General features: G+C 40.4%; 1 protein-coding gene and 1 long non-coding RNA gene across 4 annotated transcripts in view; one reads left to right on the forward strand and one right to left on the reverse strand.

Annotated features, from left to right (window-relative positions):
- Window positions 1-13,580, forward strand: part of LOC143027120 (26S proteasome non-ATPase regulatory subunit 5) — a 28,332-nt gene extending 14,752 nt beyond the window's left edge. For 2 of the 3 annotated variants that reach the window (XM_076188149.1, XM_076188151.1), the window contains exons 7-9: window positions 4,007-4,087; window positions 10,586-10,775; window positions 10,858-13,580. In XM_076188149.1, coding sequence (XP_076044264.1) covers window positions 4,007-4,087; window positions 10,586-10,775; window positions 10,858-11,066 — 480 coding nt within the window. In that variant the 3' untranslated portion in view covers window positions 11,067-13,580. The remainder of the gene's footprint in view (window positions 1-4,006; window positions 4,088-10,585; window positions 10,776-10,857) is intronic. The other variant, XM_076188150.1, reaches the window with a different exon arrangement.
- Window positions 5,829-16,933, reverse strand: part of LOC143027122 (uncharacterized) — an 87,647-nt gene continuing 76,542 nt past the window's right edge. Inside the window, exons 2-3 of the long non-coding RNA XR_012966571.1 lie at window positions 13,599-13,691; window positions 5,829-5,859 (exon numbers count right to left, since the gene is read on the reverse strand). This is a non-coding gene — a long non-coding RNA (uncharacterized LOC143027122). The remainder of the gene's footprint in view (window positions 5,860-13,598; window positions 13,692-16,933) is intronic.

Consider the following 16,933-nt stretch of genomic DNA (forward strand, 5'->3'; position numbering starts at 1 on the left):
CCATACATACAGTGAACATGATGACCCTTACCACTCTTCCTCAATCATTCCTTCCATTTTTCTTCTAATCCTGTCAGTTAATGTAATTCATACATACATATACCAAAGACTTTTTCCCCCTACACAGGGGGTAGCCAAAAAGAAAAATGCATAGAAACCACTCCCACCCATTCCATTTGTAATGAATGGTAATGGAATGAATGATCATAATATTACTATTATAATTTGGCTACGTCCCTTATAAGGGGGGAAAAAACCTTTGATATATGTATGTATAATTTGGTCATATGTATATCCAATAAACTGTGAAACCTGAGTTGTATATACATATGTGTATATATGTATGTATGTATATACACACACACACACACACACACAGAATTGGGGAAGAAAAAAAAAAAAGCAAACTCTGAAAAAGATCTAGGAGTGATGATTGGAAAGGACATGAAACCAGATAAACATATAAATAAAATATTCGGAGAAACCTACAACTTATTGAGGTCAATCAAAGTGGCATTTGCTTATATGGATGAAGAAATGATAAAGAAAATACTAACTACACTAATAAGACCAAAACTTGAGTACACAGCATCACTTTGGACACCAAGTACCAAAAAGAATATTAAGAAACTAGAAAGATTACAAAGAGCAACAACCAAACTAGCACCGACTCTCGCCGAACTAACATATGAGCAAAGACTATCCAAATTGAACCTACCAACTCTGGAACAAAGAAGAGAAAGAGGAGATTTACTGACTATCTACAGAATAATGAAAGGAATGGAAGTTTTAGACAGGAACGACCTGTTAGTGTGGGACAACGGTAAAACGAGAGGACACGGAAAAAAAAACTGAAAAAAAAGATAGTTATAGAAAAAACTTGAAAAGAAACAGTTTCCCACACAGAGCGATAAATACATGGAACAAATTAGACAACAAAACAGTATGTGCAAACACTATACAAGATTTTAAGATAAAACTTGATGCGGAGAGATACAAAGATGGGTCACCACGAGCATAGCTCCCCTACCGTATATTACAACTAGGTAAATGCACACACACACACATACATATACCAAAGGCTTTTCCCCCCTGTGATATATGTATGTATAATTTGGTCATATGTATATCCAATAAACTGTGAAACCTGAGTTGTATATACATATGTGTATATATATGTGTGTGTATATATATATATATATATATATAAAACACACACACACACACACATGCGCATACACACACACACACACACACACACGCACACACACACACACACACACACCAAAGGCTTTTCCCCCCATACAAAGGAGGTAGCCAAAACAAACAAAGGCATAAAAACCATTCCCACACATTCCATCCCTAATAAATTCCACTCCTCTCCACCCTCTACCCTTCCTCTTATCTTGGTACCTCCTGGATGACGGGTCATCCCTGCATCTTGTCCACTGCCCTGGGTCAGAAGCAGTGTCACAAGACACAGCACATCAATTTATTATTATTTACTATTTACCTGTTTGTTTATTATTTAACTATACCTATGCATTTATTTATTTTATTTGTTATTTACATTATTATAGTTTTTTTTTTATTATTTTATTATTAATAGGATTTTTTTTTTGCATCCGACCTAGATATGGATCAAAAGGTCTCCTGTCAGTATGCTCCGCCTTTGTAATCCTTTGTAATCCACAGCAAGGCTGCTTCATAAAATCGGCGACCCCCACATCCGTCCCCCCATGCAGCAAAGGAGATGGGGAGAAATCCCTTCAGGCTGTGTCAAATTTTTCTCATACATACTACCTCACCCCCCATTCCCCACCCATTCCACCTCATGCATCACAACCACATCCATATATAACCATTCTCCATTCACCCCTGTCTTCTGTCCTCTCCTGTCCTTCCTCCACAGACATTCCCCTCTTCCCCAAAGTCCCTTTTACCCCGTCCATCTAGTCCTAGGTTGCCCCCTCATGTTCACTCCCTCCCCCTCTGCCTTCCTTACCTCTTTTACTAGTCTTTCTTCACTCATTCTTTCCATGTGTTCAAACCATCCCAACACTTTCATCCACCCGATCTCCTAATTTCCTTACCACCCCCGTTCTCCTCCTCACCTCCTCATTTCTCACTCTATCCAGCGTAGTAACCCCTATCATACTTCTCAGACACCTCATCTCAAACACATTCAAACTCCTCTCTTCCTCTCTTATGTTCCATGTTTCTGCCCAATGCAGTGCTGTCGGCACAATCACTCCTTCATACAATCTCCTCTTAGCATCCATTCCCAAATGTCTATTTCTCATTACACTTTTTAATCCACCTAGGCACTTACTTGCTTCTCTCTATATTATACCTCCACTCCTCCCTTTCCTGCCACATTTGCAACCAAGTACCTAAAACTATCCACTTCCTCGCTCTCCCTTAATGCTCACTTCCAGTCTGCTGCCAATTGCACCCTTTGTACATTTCATCACCTTACTTTTACCCACATTTATCTTCAAATTCCTTCTTTCACACGCTCTCCCAAACTCTGCCACTAACTTCCTCAATCCCTCCTCCAATCCTGCTACAAGCGCAGTGTCATGTGCAAACAACAGCTGGCTCACCTCCCACTTTTCTCCATTTTCTTTAACCATCTCCAATCCCTGACCTACCACCCTTGCATTTACCTCTTGCACCACCCCATCCACGTATAAGTTGAACAGCCAGGGTGTCATAAAATATCATTGACATAAAATAAATGGAGAAACAGTGAGTGCTAAAACTATACAAGATTTTAAGAATAAGCTGGATGTGGAGAGATACGAAAGCAGGTCTTTACGAGCATAGCTCTTGTCCCGTAAAATACAACTAGGTAAATACACCATACATATACCAAGGGCTTTTTCCCCCTTACAAGGTAAGTAGCCAAAGTCAAAGGCATAAATCCATTCCCACCCATTTCGTCCCCACATACTCAACTCCCATTCACCACCCCTCCCTCCCTCTTTTCTTGGCTTCTCCTGGAGGTCATCCCTGCATCTCACCCACTGCCCTGGGTCAGAAGCAATGCAGCAGGACACAACAGATCCACAGGAATGCCACTTCATTTAATCAGTGCCCCCCACCTCCATCCCCTCTTGCAGAAAAAGAGAAGTAGAAATCCCTTCAGGCTGCATCAAAATGTCATTCACACATACTCCCCATCCCCCCACCCACTCCCTTCCATGCATCACAGCATCATCCATACACCTATATACTCCTACACCATGTAACTACATACAATTCAAAATTAGGAAAAAGGTTGATTTGAAAGTGCAACCAAAGCCACCCATATGTAGGTGTCACTGATGTCCAAGAGTTCCAGGAGACCAAAAACCTCCACTGTGAGTTGTCATTCTCTCCAGCCCAGTCCCATGATATTGACTAAAAGTTCTGTGGAGAGAATAGTCTCCCCACAGCCCATCTTCAAAACTTGTCAACATCACCTCCCTCTGAAAATGTATCCTTGAGGGGCTGACATGGATTGAGCCCAAGATCTTTCTAGCAGCTTTGAGTATTTTCCCCCCACCATTTCACATAAAGGGAGCTGACAACCAGAGTGGAATATAACTGTGTATAGATGATACTTTGGTTCAAGGAAGGGATCAGGGTCGAGGGTAGGGAGTGATTATGTTAAAATAACATTTTAATACAGCCTGAAAGGATTTCTCTCCTCTTTTGTACACAAGGGGATGGAGAGGGGTGCTAGTCAAGAAGATTTGTACGAGGACCTAAGAACAGTTTTTGGTTGTTCTGGGGTTGCAGATTTCTTACCTGTAAAAGTCAAGACAGTATCCCTGTCCCCCAAGCAATGTAATTGATTGGTTGATTTAGATCTATAAATGATATTCCAAGACATAGTAAAGGAACAAGATATACTAGTCAAAGACAAGGTCTCATATAATGCCTTAGTTCTAGATTATTGGAAAATATAATAATTGTATTGTTTATCTTCTGTTATTATTATTATTTTTTTTTTTTGCAGCCAGCTTCATTAGAGAGTGATAAATATCCAAGTTTACTCAGCAATAGTATTACATTGTTTCATGGCATCTGGCATCAGAAAGTGAGCAGGGAAAGATGTTCAAAAAGGGCTTGTGTATTGCATGGTGTGGTGGTGAATTAAGGCCCTCAGTAATAATTTGAATGTGAAATTTCCCAGTAATATCATTCCTGTAAGCTTTTCACCATATTTTATTTAATTTATTATTTAGGGAGGGAAAGGTAGTTGCTGTGGGAAACACTAAGAAAATGACAGTGACAGGTGAGAAAAATGGAGGAGAAATAAGGAAAAATGTGGTGAAGGCAGTTGTTATGATGATGAGAGTAGGTATAGCACCTGGGTTGGATGGGTGTCATGCATACATACATACATACATACATACATATACCAAGGCTTTTTCCCCCTTCCAAGGGAGGTAGCCAAAAAGTCATGCAGAATGTCTAAAAAAAAAAAAAAAAAGAGGTACAGTGGTGATGGACTGGCTGGTGAGGTTTTTAATGTTTGTTTAAGAGAGGGTAGAGTGCCAAAGGACTGGAGGAGTGCTTGTATAATTCCACTTTACAAGGGAAAGGGGGGCAAATGTGAATGTAGTAGTTTCAGAGGGATCAGCTTGTTAAGTGTAGTTGGGAAAGCTTATGGGAGGGTCTTGATTGAGAGGATTAGGAGAGGAACAGAGTGATTGGTGAGGAGCAGTGTGGGTTTAGGGCAGGTAAGGGTTGCATGGGTCAGATTTTTGTGGTAAGACAGATATGTGAGAAAGCTTTAGGAAAAGGTAAGGATGTTTTTTGAGCCTTTATGGTTTGAATGTGTTTGAGATGAGGTGCGTGAGAAGTATGATAGGGGTTACTAGGCTGGATAGAGTGAGAAATTAGGTGAGGAGGAGAACGGGGGTAGAAAGGGAGTTGGGAGATAGGGTTGATGAAAGAGTATTGGAGCTGGTTTAAAAAAAAAAATGGAGAAAAGTGGGAGGGGAGTAAGTTGTTATTTGCTGATGACACTGCATTTGTGGCAGGGTATAAAGGGAGTTAGTGATGGAGTTTGGGAAAGTATGCAATAGGAGAAAGCTGAAGGCAATGAGATGTACAAGGGGAGAGGATGGCAGTGAGTTGGAAGTAAGTCTTAAGGAGAGAGGCTAGAGGTAGTAAATAGCTATTGGTATTTAGGGTTGCATGTGGGAGGAAGGGGAGGAGAGGAGGTGGAGGTAAGTTGTAAACTGAGAGAAGCAAGTAAATGCCTTGGGGTGAGTGGAGAATGGCTGTGTATAGATGATACTGTGATGCAAGGAAGGGATCATGGGGGTAGGGAGTGGTTATGTGTAAATGACATTTTCTACATGAGCAGTGGTTGTCAATTAAGTGAAATGGTCTTGCCTTGGATGTGCTCTCTTGCTCCATTGCTTCAGACCCAGGGCAGTGATCTGTATACAAGGATGACCTGTCTCCTTAAGGAGTTGCACTGCATTCAGTCCAAACCATCTGGCAGGGAGCAGAGTAATCCTTGACCCCTGGTGCTTAGATAAGATGTCTCTGTTTGACTTAACCCTCCCCCTTATAATGTTTTATATTAGTTGAATTTAAGGTCTGTATTATTGATGTAATAGATTAAATACAGAAAAAGTCAGTATGAGGAAAGTAGTAAATGTCAGTTAATAGTGCAGATCTTTATTCAGTGAAGTACTAAAGTACAAGACTAATTAGATTATATTTCTATGACATATTTGGGTTTTGAGAATTTGAGTTCATGTTGTTGAAGCTATTGATCCTAGTTATTAATAATAACTGGAAATCTGCAGCACACATTAGCCAGTAGTATTTGTTGGGCTCTCCCAAAGATGCCTGTGGGAAGTAAAGCTGAATTATCCATGTTGTATTTCAACGGGTCAGTTTCTATCACCAGCTACTATAGGGAAGAAAGTAGTTAACAGTCATCAGATCATCCATTGTGAGAAAGTAAAGGGAAATAGTCGAAGTTGATAGGTATTGTGGGCTTGGGCTGTAGATAGAGTGCCAGCTTCTCAGGGTTGCATACACATGTGTAAGTGAAGGTGTGTTTACAGGTTCTGAATATGAGCAGTGGAAATTTTTTATTCTTTCTAACGTCCATCTTGCAGGACCACCACCATTAGTTATCCATCAATGGTCCATTGATTGTTGTTGAATAGGCTAATCAGTCATCTTGAGACTACTAGTGAGGATATAGTTCTTAGTGATGCTCTTTATCATTAACCTTTGATTGCAACCCTCCAACTCTTCTCCTAAACAACTGCAGGGGTGCACTTGAACTGACGTGGCAAACATTCTTGTACTGGATCATAGAAGTTTGAAGGTGGAAGATTGTAATGGTCTAGTTGCTATTGCTCCTAACGGTGTACTTGGTGCCCTTTCAAGTTGGAAAGATATCACAAGACGTTCCTGGTGTACTAGTTGGTTGTGAGTATTGATAAATTCTCGGCATGGGCAAAGGGGTAGCACCTATAAGCAAAGCAGGACTTTCCTTCTTAATATATTTTCAGCTTGGGCAAGGAACTAGGACCAGTATATAATTTTTTTTTTTTTTTTTTTGTGACCACTTAAACAGAAAATAGGAATGAATTATCTAAACAGAAATTAACTAGCATAAGTTAATGTCACTGGTGCTTATAAATAGATAGCCTCAAAGGTAATTACTCTGATTCTCTGGGAAAAAACAAAGTTTCCTTTAGGATCTGGTCAGTTTAATGGGCTAGATACAGTAGGTGGAAAAAGCATTTTGGAAAATGGGTTCTTAAACAGTGATAGCTCTTTTAGTGTTGGGAACTTGCCCACGTCCCACACATTTGACTGTCTGTGGCATGCAATTTACTTTTTCCCCATTCCTTGTGTTGCATTTGGTTTAACTGGTACTTTATAGAAACAGTGGCAGAGTCATAGTACATCCTCATCATGAAGAGAACCCATTCATTTACTTTGGCACAGTGGTACATTTGCTACTCCAGCAGTCAGTGTTTGATTCCCACCCAGGCTTGAGTCAATTTCAGCATCAGTGTGCTGCGAGCTGGCCCTCCAACTCTCGTGGGCAGAGAGTTGGGGGTGCGTGTGTTTAAGATCTTGGTATTACCCATAGATTGGGCGGATATGAGCTCAGCTCTTTTCTGGGAGGATAATAGTTGTTGATCACAAGTCCAACATGTGATACAAGACCAAGACCATGGTGAATCATTGCTTTGGTAAAAAACAATGCAACATATCCCAATAGCAAGATCTAGTTTTTGTTCCTCCCCCTGCCTTCCTTTAGCCACTCAAAAAGAAATAATGAAACAGACAAGAATAGCATCTCTTTAAGACATGGCATCCCTTCACAATTTCTTTTGCACTCACCTCTGTTCAACAGACATTCCATGGACATCCAAGACTCCTTTCACCCCATCCATCAATTTTATTCTTGATCTTCCTCTCAAGCTCACTTCAAATAATCCTGCTTTCTACACTCAACAATCATTCCATTGTTTAAACTATTCTTTGCATTCATCCCTAAAGACCTATTTCTCGTCATTCTACCAAAAGGCAACCATGCCCTGAGCAGTCAAGTGTGGGAATGGTGACCAAGTTGCCATTGTTTACAGTTGATAAATGCTAGTCTTGTTTCCAAAACACTTTTTGTGCCTCAGGTGTATGTCAGACATGAAGAAACAGGCACAGGACACATGATGAATGCATGCTTACATTATATTAACCATCTTAATAAGTTCGCTACAAATATCAGTTGAGTGTTGGATTCAAGGACAACACTCCAGCTGATGTAGCTTTCTTGACAAAATAAATCTATGGTAAGTAATAACCATAGTTGCAGTAGGGTTATGGTGATGGAGTCATTTTTATCCTTTGGACAGATTTTGGTCATGCAGGTATAAATAAAATTATGTTGAGCATGTTTTTACATTTATCTTGAGGTTAATTGCTACTCATAAGAACTTGTTAAATGTCATGCATGTGCACTTGCACATACTTCAGTTGATGTATTTTCACTTTGATCAGCTAGATGTGTGGTTGTGAATCTTGATCTTAAAACTATAAGAATGTAAAAATTTGTTAGTCATTTCTTGATAAATTTGTCATTTCATTATGAATGGGATGTACTTACTTGCGTTAGTATGATTTGAATAGGGTACCATACTAGTATGGGTGTATCCATATACCATTACAATATGTCACATACCTGACACATGATCTGAAGGTGCCTGATATGCACTGGCCTTTTGCAATATCTCCAATCTTGCTGACCTCCACATTCCCAAATCGTAAAAATTTTACTCAACACACATCACACCACCATTCTATTGAAAGCTACTGAAATTAGTATGTAGTGATGCCAGACAGATCATCAGCCATTTCCTTATACCTACCAAACTACATAATTATAACTGTAGACCATACACCAAATTAAGACACATTCACTAATACTAAATAGATCCATTGCAATGCAACTAACACACAAACAGTATTGTATAAATCACAAACCTATGATCTACTAATCCTAAACCAGATATGCAAAGATAAGCTTATTCACATATATATGTAGCAACTGCATCACCACAAGAGAACTCTCCCTTAGAGGGAGCACCTGTGGACTCTAAAGGAGAGTTCTCTTGTGGCGACACAGTTGCTGCGCATATATATATATATATATATATATATATATATGCCTATATTTGCATATCTGGTTGAGGGTTAACAAATCATAGGTTTGGGATTTATACTATTTGTGTGTTGCATTGCAATGGATCTGTTTAGTATTAGTGAATCTGTCTTGACATGGTGTATGGTTTGTAGTTATAATTATGTAGTTTGGTAGGTACAAGGGAATGATAAATGAGCTGTCTGGTGACACTATGTACTTGTTTCAGTAACTTTCCATTGCATGGTGGCATGATGCTACAATTTGGGAATGTGGAGGTATTGCAAGGGGACCAATGCCTGTCAGGCACCTATGTCAGGCATGTGACATATCATAATGGTACAGTACTCATCAAAAGTATGCGACTCCTACTCCCTGCGGCCGCTTATTCATGACAAAAATAGGAAGGCATTTTCTGAGGTGAAATATGTAGTGTATCTGGCAACAAAATTACAAATGCCCAAACTTTTGCTAATCGAAAAATACCCATTTCCGATCAAACTTTTCACTATTTTTCACTCCTAGCATCTTTCACGTGGACCAGTCAAGATTTTGTGCCTTGATATCTCTGTAATGGGGTAATGGGAAGAGACAATTGTTGCTATTATAATCCTCGATTAGGAGTGATATAAGTAAAGATATAGCCATTCATGTGGGAATTGGAGTGCAAAAGTGGACCAAGAAATGTCAAGACAGATGATGCCATTCCTACCTTCAAGCCTCGCTCTGGTTGGCCAAGAAAGATCCAACACTCACAGCTCAAAAAATGAAGGAAAATAACCCTGCACTGCTGCAGGATGTCTGCAAGATGTATTTCTGATCATTTAGCCTCAGTCTTGAAATTTCTTGGTCAACTTTTGCACTTGTCGCACTCCAATTCCCACAAAAGTAGCTATATCTTTACACTTGTATCCCTCCTAATAGAGGGTTATAATAGCAACAAATGTGTCTCATCTAGCTCTTTACCACTTCCCATTACAGAGATATTAAGGCACAAAAACAGAGACCACTGCAAAAAATTGACTAGTCCACAAACTGACACCACTTGGTTCCAGGAGCGACTAAACAGAGTTGCCAAGTGGTGCATATTGTCTTGTCTAAATGATGTTACAGTTTGAGTTTAGCAAAGTTTGGGCACCTGTAATTTTGTGCCCATACTTTCCACTACCACTGTGAATTCAGCTTATATATGGTATGCAACATTTACAGTTTCACTCACTGTACCATTGATTTACTTGTAAATGTCTGTTTCAGCTGCAAGTCATTCCTTGTTCTGTAACTAATAAATGAACTATAAGTTCTGGAAGCAGTGTAGCCTAAAATGTCACAACTGAGAACAGAACAACTGTTGTGGTGTTTTCACAATCTCAAACCTCCTAATGCTTGCTATACCACACTGCTTTTTAGGTGGAACCTGCAACATTTCTCAGTCCTGTCCTCTACCTTGATTTTTTTTCTCTCCTTGCAGTACCCTCTTTTTTCAGATTTATTGTGTCTCAGATCATTCCTGATTGTCAATCAGTGTCCTCTCTAAACACTTGTGGGCTTGAAATGTTTTATTGTATATAATACCAGCTTCTTGAGATGAGAGGATCTCTGGGTAGAATTTTTTTTTCTCTCCACTAAATTCTCAAGTCTGCTAGAGGTCTTATAGAACAGTTCAATTGACCAGTGATATGATATCAACTGACTACTTGTTTTGTCTCTGCTCTGCCTCTTCATGACATTAGTTTTATATCCAAAGTGAACCGACCTGTTCACTGTATCTTGGGTTTGCCCACATTCTTTTGACGTCCTGAAAATTTTTCACTTGTCAAAAGATTACTATTCCATTGGTTACTTAGTTTGATCATAAAGATCTGAAGAAAATCATCTCTGCATGTGTCACATTGGTTTTTCAATTTACAGGCAGAGTGGCAAACAACAGATGTCATAACCATAACAGAAAAGTGGTGGAAAGAGCTGGTGGGCAACAACATGTCAAAGATCATGAACATTGCAAGGCAGCCTTTCCCTGAGCTCCGTTGTACATCCCTGGCCATCATTAATGTGGTGGCCCAGCTACCATGGGGCCAAAAGATGATCAAAGTAGAACCTGGTAAGTGACTTAAGTGGTTTGAAGGCAATATGTGTTCTAGAACAAGTAGTGGTTCTTATTTTCTTTTTGCAATTCCTTCCAGGCATGGTGGAGTACCTCCTTGACCGTTCAACTGAACCTGACAAGGCAGGCAAGGAAGCCAAGTGGGATATCGTCACAACTCTGGTGCATTCACCTACATCACACTCCATATTCACGGACACTGACATGAGCCGCTTCGAGAAATACTTCACCCAAGGACCTTTCTATGTGCATACAGAAACACAAGTTGCTTTTGAAGGAGACACTTAGATGGGGTCTGGGAAATTAGCAGTCATGAGTTTAATTTTCATGTGTGAGTTTTGAAGTTTGTATCCTACCATTTGCATCTGTAAATAGTTACAGTCCATGTAGAAATCTGAATGGGGTTTTCAGCTTTTCATTATGTGTATTAAATGTTCTTTCACATGCAGAGAATGGTGTCACTTTTGCTTGCACATGTGGTGTTAGTTCCTCCTTGGATGGGGCCTGACAGTCTCCAAAAATTGTCTTTCATTTTCTCTCACTTTTCTTTAAGTGATGTTTCATGTTACCAGTGATTACCTTCTTAAATATACTTGCAGGCATTCACAAACAAGTATAGATTTGTACCATGAAGGCAAAAGTTACTTGTATGTTAAGCTTCACCATTAAAGATTTTGGTGTATCATTCGTCTTTGTTTAAAAAATTAACACATTTTAGTGTTTCAGGGGACATACAGTGCTTGTCATGGCATTATGCCAACAGCCCAAAACACAAACACATACCCTAAATATATTTGCACACTTCCCAAGGTTCTAATATTTGGTACTGCCTCCCTTACGCTTCACCAAATCCTTCACCCATTTAGGAACTCTCACACAAATTCCTGAGGGTCTGAGGAGGAATCCAATTATGATATTTAGGTGCAAAATCCAGCAGCTTCTGCCACTTCGTAAGGATGGGTTTCTTAACCTGTTAGTGGCTACTGCAGCCCAGCTCGGCCACCTACCTGTTGATTGTTCTTATGGACACCTCTGCTTAATTTTTTTTTTTTTTTTTTTTCCAAATTGTCTAGCAGTTATGGCAGGTGTACTCTCTAGCTGCTTTTTGAGCACAGAAGTACATACAGATGTCTTCTTTGAGGGGCCAGGCCAAGGTTTAGGAGATGGTAACTCAACACCACTGTTGGCCTTCCTCACTCACACCAACATTCACCACTATTTCTCTTGAGCCCAGCTTTGTGAAGCCCTGTGATCTGAGCTATAGTTATAGGTATTAATGACTTTTTACCCATAGTCATCAAGTTACAGCCCAGAAACCAAGAGAAATCCAGGCAAAAGATGGGGCAAATGAGAGAACAAAGGTTCAACACTTCCTCTCACCATGGCAGCCACTCAGGCATCAAGTTGGAATGTGGTGTTTGTTGGGAGGCAGTGACATCATGCTAACAGCTGGTACCCAGCATGATGCCGTGATGGAAAAACACCCCCTTGTATGGTAGGCCATTGGCCATTGTTCATCGTCATGGCATTATGCCGGGGACTCACCCGGCATAATGCAGTGACAAGCACTGTAAATTGGGGTCCCCCAATGTGAATGGTTTGCTGTATGAAGAAATTTAACAACAAACTAGAAGCAAATTGCATCCCCAAGCAATCCAGTCACTATTTGTTTTGTAAGCTGTGAACTTAGCTTACAAATTTTCAATGTTATACTTAAAACAATATTTTTCATATTAACAGTTGCTCACATAACAAATATTTTAGTTAATGAATGGGGCTCTGGAATGGATTATGTTGTATATGGAGACCCCACTAGATGAATACAATGGTACTCCATCTTCATATAAATTGTCTTTCATATTTGTAGTATGCTGGCCATGTTAGCCATACCCACAATACGGAAAGTGTCAAGAATTCTTCAGAACATTTTGATCAGTGCACAAAAAATTTGTTTAATTGACATGCACACAAACATACAGTGTGCAGAAGCTTGTACTCTACTACATGGTGTCTTCACAAAGGGAACAGTATGTTATAGTAGAATGACTAGCAAGATTGTTAAATGTGTACTTAAGGGAAGAAATGTTTCTGTGGGCTGGAGTGCATGTATATAGTTCCACTATACAAGGGAAAAGAGGAATTAGTATGAATGTAGTAGTTTTAGAAATATCAGTCTTTTATGGATAATCAGTAAGATGGCAAGACAGAGGGAGGGTAGAAAGCTGGCCGATGGGGTTGATCCAAAAGAATGCCAAGGTGGGTTGGGCATATAGAAAGAATTAGCAAGGAAAGACTAGCAAGAAAAGTGTGAAAAGGAGAAGTGGATGGGAGAAACTAAAAGCAAATATCAATAAAGACATTGGATGCAAGAAGAATGTGTGTGACAAGTAAGGAAGAGAACACATAAGATAGCCCAAAAGGATGTTCTTGTCTGCTCCATATATTTCTTGAGTGGATGGAGGGGGTGGGTCACCATGTAAAGAAGCAGTGGGAATGAACTAGCTGAGTCTGTTGGGCCTTGCTGTGTCATGCTGCATTGTGTTGAAGGAGTAGGATGACCCTTCATTCTTGAGGTGCTAAGATGGGAGGGACAACAAATGGGTGTGGGATGGGAGTAGGGGGTGTGTATTCTTTGACCTGGCCACCTCTCTTATAAAAGGAAAAATGCCTTTTGGTATATGTTCGTTTTCCTTCAGAGAGAACTACACAAAGGAATATATTATATGTGGCAAGGGAATGGGGGAATTCACAAGTTATCTGTTTAATATACTAATGTATGTAATAAAATATATTAAAAACTTACTGATGTTATTTTCATACCTGTTGAATGTTTTTTTTTTTTCTATGGAAGTAGTGTCTTCATGGAAATTAGTTTTGAACAGAAATTGCTGCCCTGTTGTCTTGCACATCCTCCTTGGGAAAAAAATTAAACCATTAGAACTATTCTCTGTGCAGTTACTGCCTTAGTAAATAATTTTTCTCAGTTCCTGATATACCATGGAAGTCTTAGTATAAAACAGAAAATAGCTTTATATTCATTGGCATTTACAGTTTCAGCAGAGTTGTCGTGCCTTTGGTCACAGGCAAATATATATATACTGTATATTCCATCCCTACAAGGAATAAGCAGTAAGAGGAAGATGGGCACAGTATTTTAGGGAGTTACTAAATGTGAAGTAGGATAGGGAGGGAAAGGTAGTTGCAGTGGGAAGTGATGAGTGAGGAGAAATAAGGATGAAGTGAAGGCTGTTGTTAAGATGATGAGAGCAGGTAAGACACCTAATCTGGATGGATGCCATGCAGAATGTCTGAAAAAAGGAGGTACAGTGATGGTGGACTGGCTGGTGAGGTTATTTAATGTTTGTGAGAGGGTATAGTGCTGGAGGATTGCCTGTATAGTTCCACTTTACAAGGAAAAGGGGACAAGTGTGAGTGTAGTAGTTTCAGAGGGATTAGCTTGTTGAGTGTACTTTGGAAGGCTTATGGGAGGATCTTGATTGAGAGGAACAGGGGGAGTAATTGGTGAAGAACTGGATTTAGGACAGGTAGAGGTTGCGTACATCAGATTTTTGTGGTAAGACATACGTGAGAAAGCTATAGGAAAAGGTAAAGATGTTTTTTGGGCTTTTATGGATCTGGAAAAGGCTTATGAGAGGGTAGACAGCAAGGTACTATGGGAGGTTTTGCAGATATACGAGATAGGAGGAAAGCTTTAAGGAGAAGTCAAGAATTTTTACAAGAGTAGTAGAGCGTGTGTCAGGATTAGAAATGGAGAGAGTGGTTCGAGGTAAAGGTGGGACTTCATCAGGGATGTGTTATGTTGCCCTGGCTGTTCAACTTATACACAGATGGGGTGGTGGTGGGTCGGGGATTGGAGATGGTTAAGGAAAATGGAGAAAAGTGGGAGGTGAGCCAGCTGTTGTTTGTGGATGACACTGCACTTGTAGCAGGATCAGAGGAGGGATTGAGGAAGTTAGTAACAGAGCTTGGGAAAGTGTGTGAAAAAAGGAACCTGAAGATAAATGTGGGTAAAAGTAAGGTGATGAGATGTACAAGGGGTTAAAGTGGCAGCAGAATGGAAGTGAACATTAAGGGAAAGGGACTGGAGGAAGTGGATAGTTTTAGATACTTGGGTGCAAATGTGGCAGGAAAGGGAGGAGTGGAGGTGGAGGTAGAATGTAGATTGAGGGAAGCGAGTAAGTGCCTTGGTGGATTAAAAAGTGTAATGAGAAATAGACATTTGGGAATGGATGCTAAGAGGAGATTGTATGAAGGAGTGATTATGCCAACAGCACTGTATGGGGCAGAAACATGGAACATAAGAGAGGAGTTTGAATGTGAGGTATCTGAGTAGTATAATGGGGGTTACTAGACTGGATAGAGTGAGAAATGAGGAGGAGAATGGGGGTGGGTAAGGGAATTGGGAGATAGGATGGATGAAAGTGTTGGGATGGTTTGGACACATGGAAAGAATGAGTGAAGAAAGACTAGTAAAGGAGGTGTGGAGGGAGTGAACATGAGGGGGCACCCTAGGATGAGATGGATAGATGGGGTAAAAGGGGCTTTAGGGAAGAGGAGAATGTCTGTGGAGGAAGGATGGGAGAGGACAGAAGACAGGGGTGAATGGAAAATGGTTGTATATGGATGAGGTCAAATGGGATGGGGGGGTGAGGTAGTATGTGTGAGAAAAATTTGAAGCAGCCTGAAGGGATTTCTCCCTGTCTTCTTTTCTGCATGGGGCAGGGGTCACCAATTTTATGAAGCGGCCTTGCTGTGTCTTGCAACACTGCTTCTGACCCAGGGCAGTGGACAGGATGCAGGGATGACCCATCATCCAGGAGGTGCCAAGATAAGAGGGAGGGTGGAGGGGAGTGGAGTGTATTAGGGATGGAATGGGTGGGAATGGTTTTATGCCTTTGTTTTTTTGGCTACCTCCCTTGTCAAGGGAAAAAACTTTGGTATATGTATGCATGTATGTACAAGCAAAATTATGATCATGATCAGAATGTCAAAATAAAAAAACAAATTGCTTTGATTTTTGTAAAGTTGGCCAAGTTAGTATTACATGTATCTGAATAGTGTCTGTGGCCTGTATATACCATATTGAAGCATGGTTCATTACCATACTTTTTCCACAGTTCAATCAATTGACAGGACGAGGTCACGCAACCACTTGAATCAAAAGTAGGAAGACACTACATTGGTGATCCCCAGTTCACCATGCATACAAAGTTGAAGACCTCTGACTTTAGCCAACCTAATCTCCAAGGTTGAGTGGCCCACCCCAGCCAGCATATAGGTAGTGGTAATTTCCTAATGTAGCCAGTAAATCCAAACAGTGTTGACTTTCCTCACCAAACGGAAAATAGTTGTAGATGGATGAAAAGTCTTGACATGAAGGATATTCTTGTCTACTCTAAGTAAACGAGGAGGAGTTTGCCATGCAGTGAAGCTGTGGGGGTAAACTAATCATGGCTGTTGAGTCCTACTGTGGAAACGCCGTCTCTGCATTGACTTCGACCCAAGCAGTGTAGTGGAAGCCGGGGATGGGGGGGGGGGTGATGAATGGGTTTTAGATGGGTATATTCTTTGATCTGAAAGAATGAGTGAAGAAAGACTAGTAAAAGAGGTGTAGAAGGAGTGAACATGAGGGGTCGACCTAGGATGAGATGGATGGTTGGGGTAAAAGGGGCATTGGGAAAGAGGGGAATGTCTGTTGAGGAAGGATGGGAGAGGACAGAAGATAGGGGTGAATGGAGAATGTGTATGGATGATGCTGTGATGCATGAGGGGGAGTGGATGGGGATTGGGGGTGAGAGAGTATGTGTGAAAATAAATTGACACGGCCCGAAGGAGTGTTTACATTGTGATGAAACTTTTATGCAATTTAAGATATGGCCAAAATCGCTACTGACCCTCACGAATCTAGGAAACGCACACATACATGCACGAACACTGTTTATGTTACGACTTGTATTAAATGCATGGGACTAAAGCGCATTTATGCTGCCTGTTTTACAGTGTAATTGTTACAGTTTAAAATATCAAAACATTGATCAATTCACATTCATTTGAGTTTAATGGACCCATATGTTTCTAGGGAGCGCACACACGACGGTCCATGTTTCGACAACAAGATTCGACTTAAATAAATT

Source organism: Oratosquilla oratoria, chromosome 7 (genome assembly GCF_046742065.1).
Source record: "Oratosquilla oratoria isolate Oo_2021 chromosome 7, ASM4674206v1, whole genome shotgun sequence".
In the NCBI taxonomy this organism is placed as follows: Eukaryota; Metazoa; Arthropoda; class Malacostraca; order Stomatopoda; family Squillidae; genus Oratosquilla; species Oratosquilla oratoria.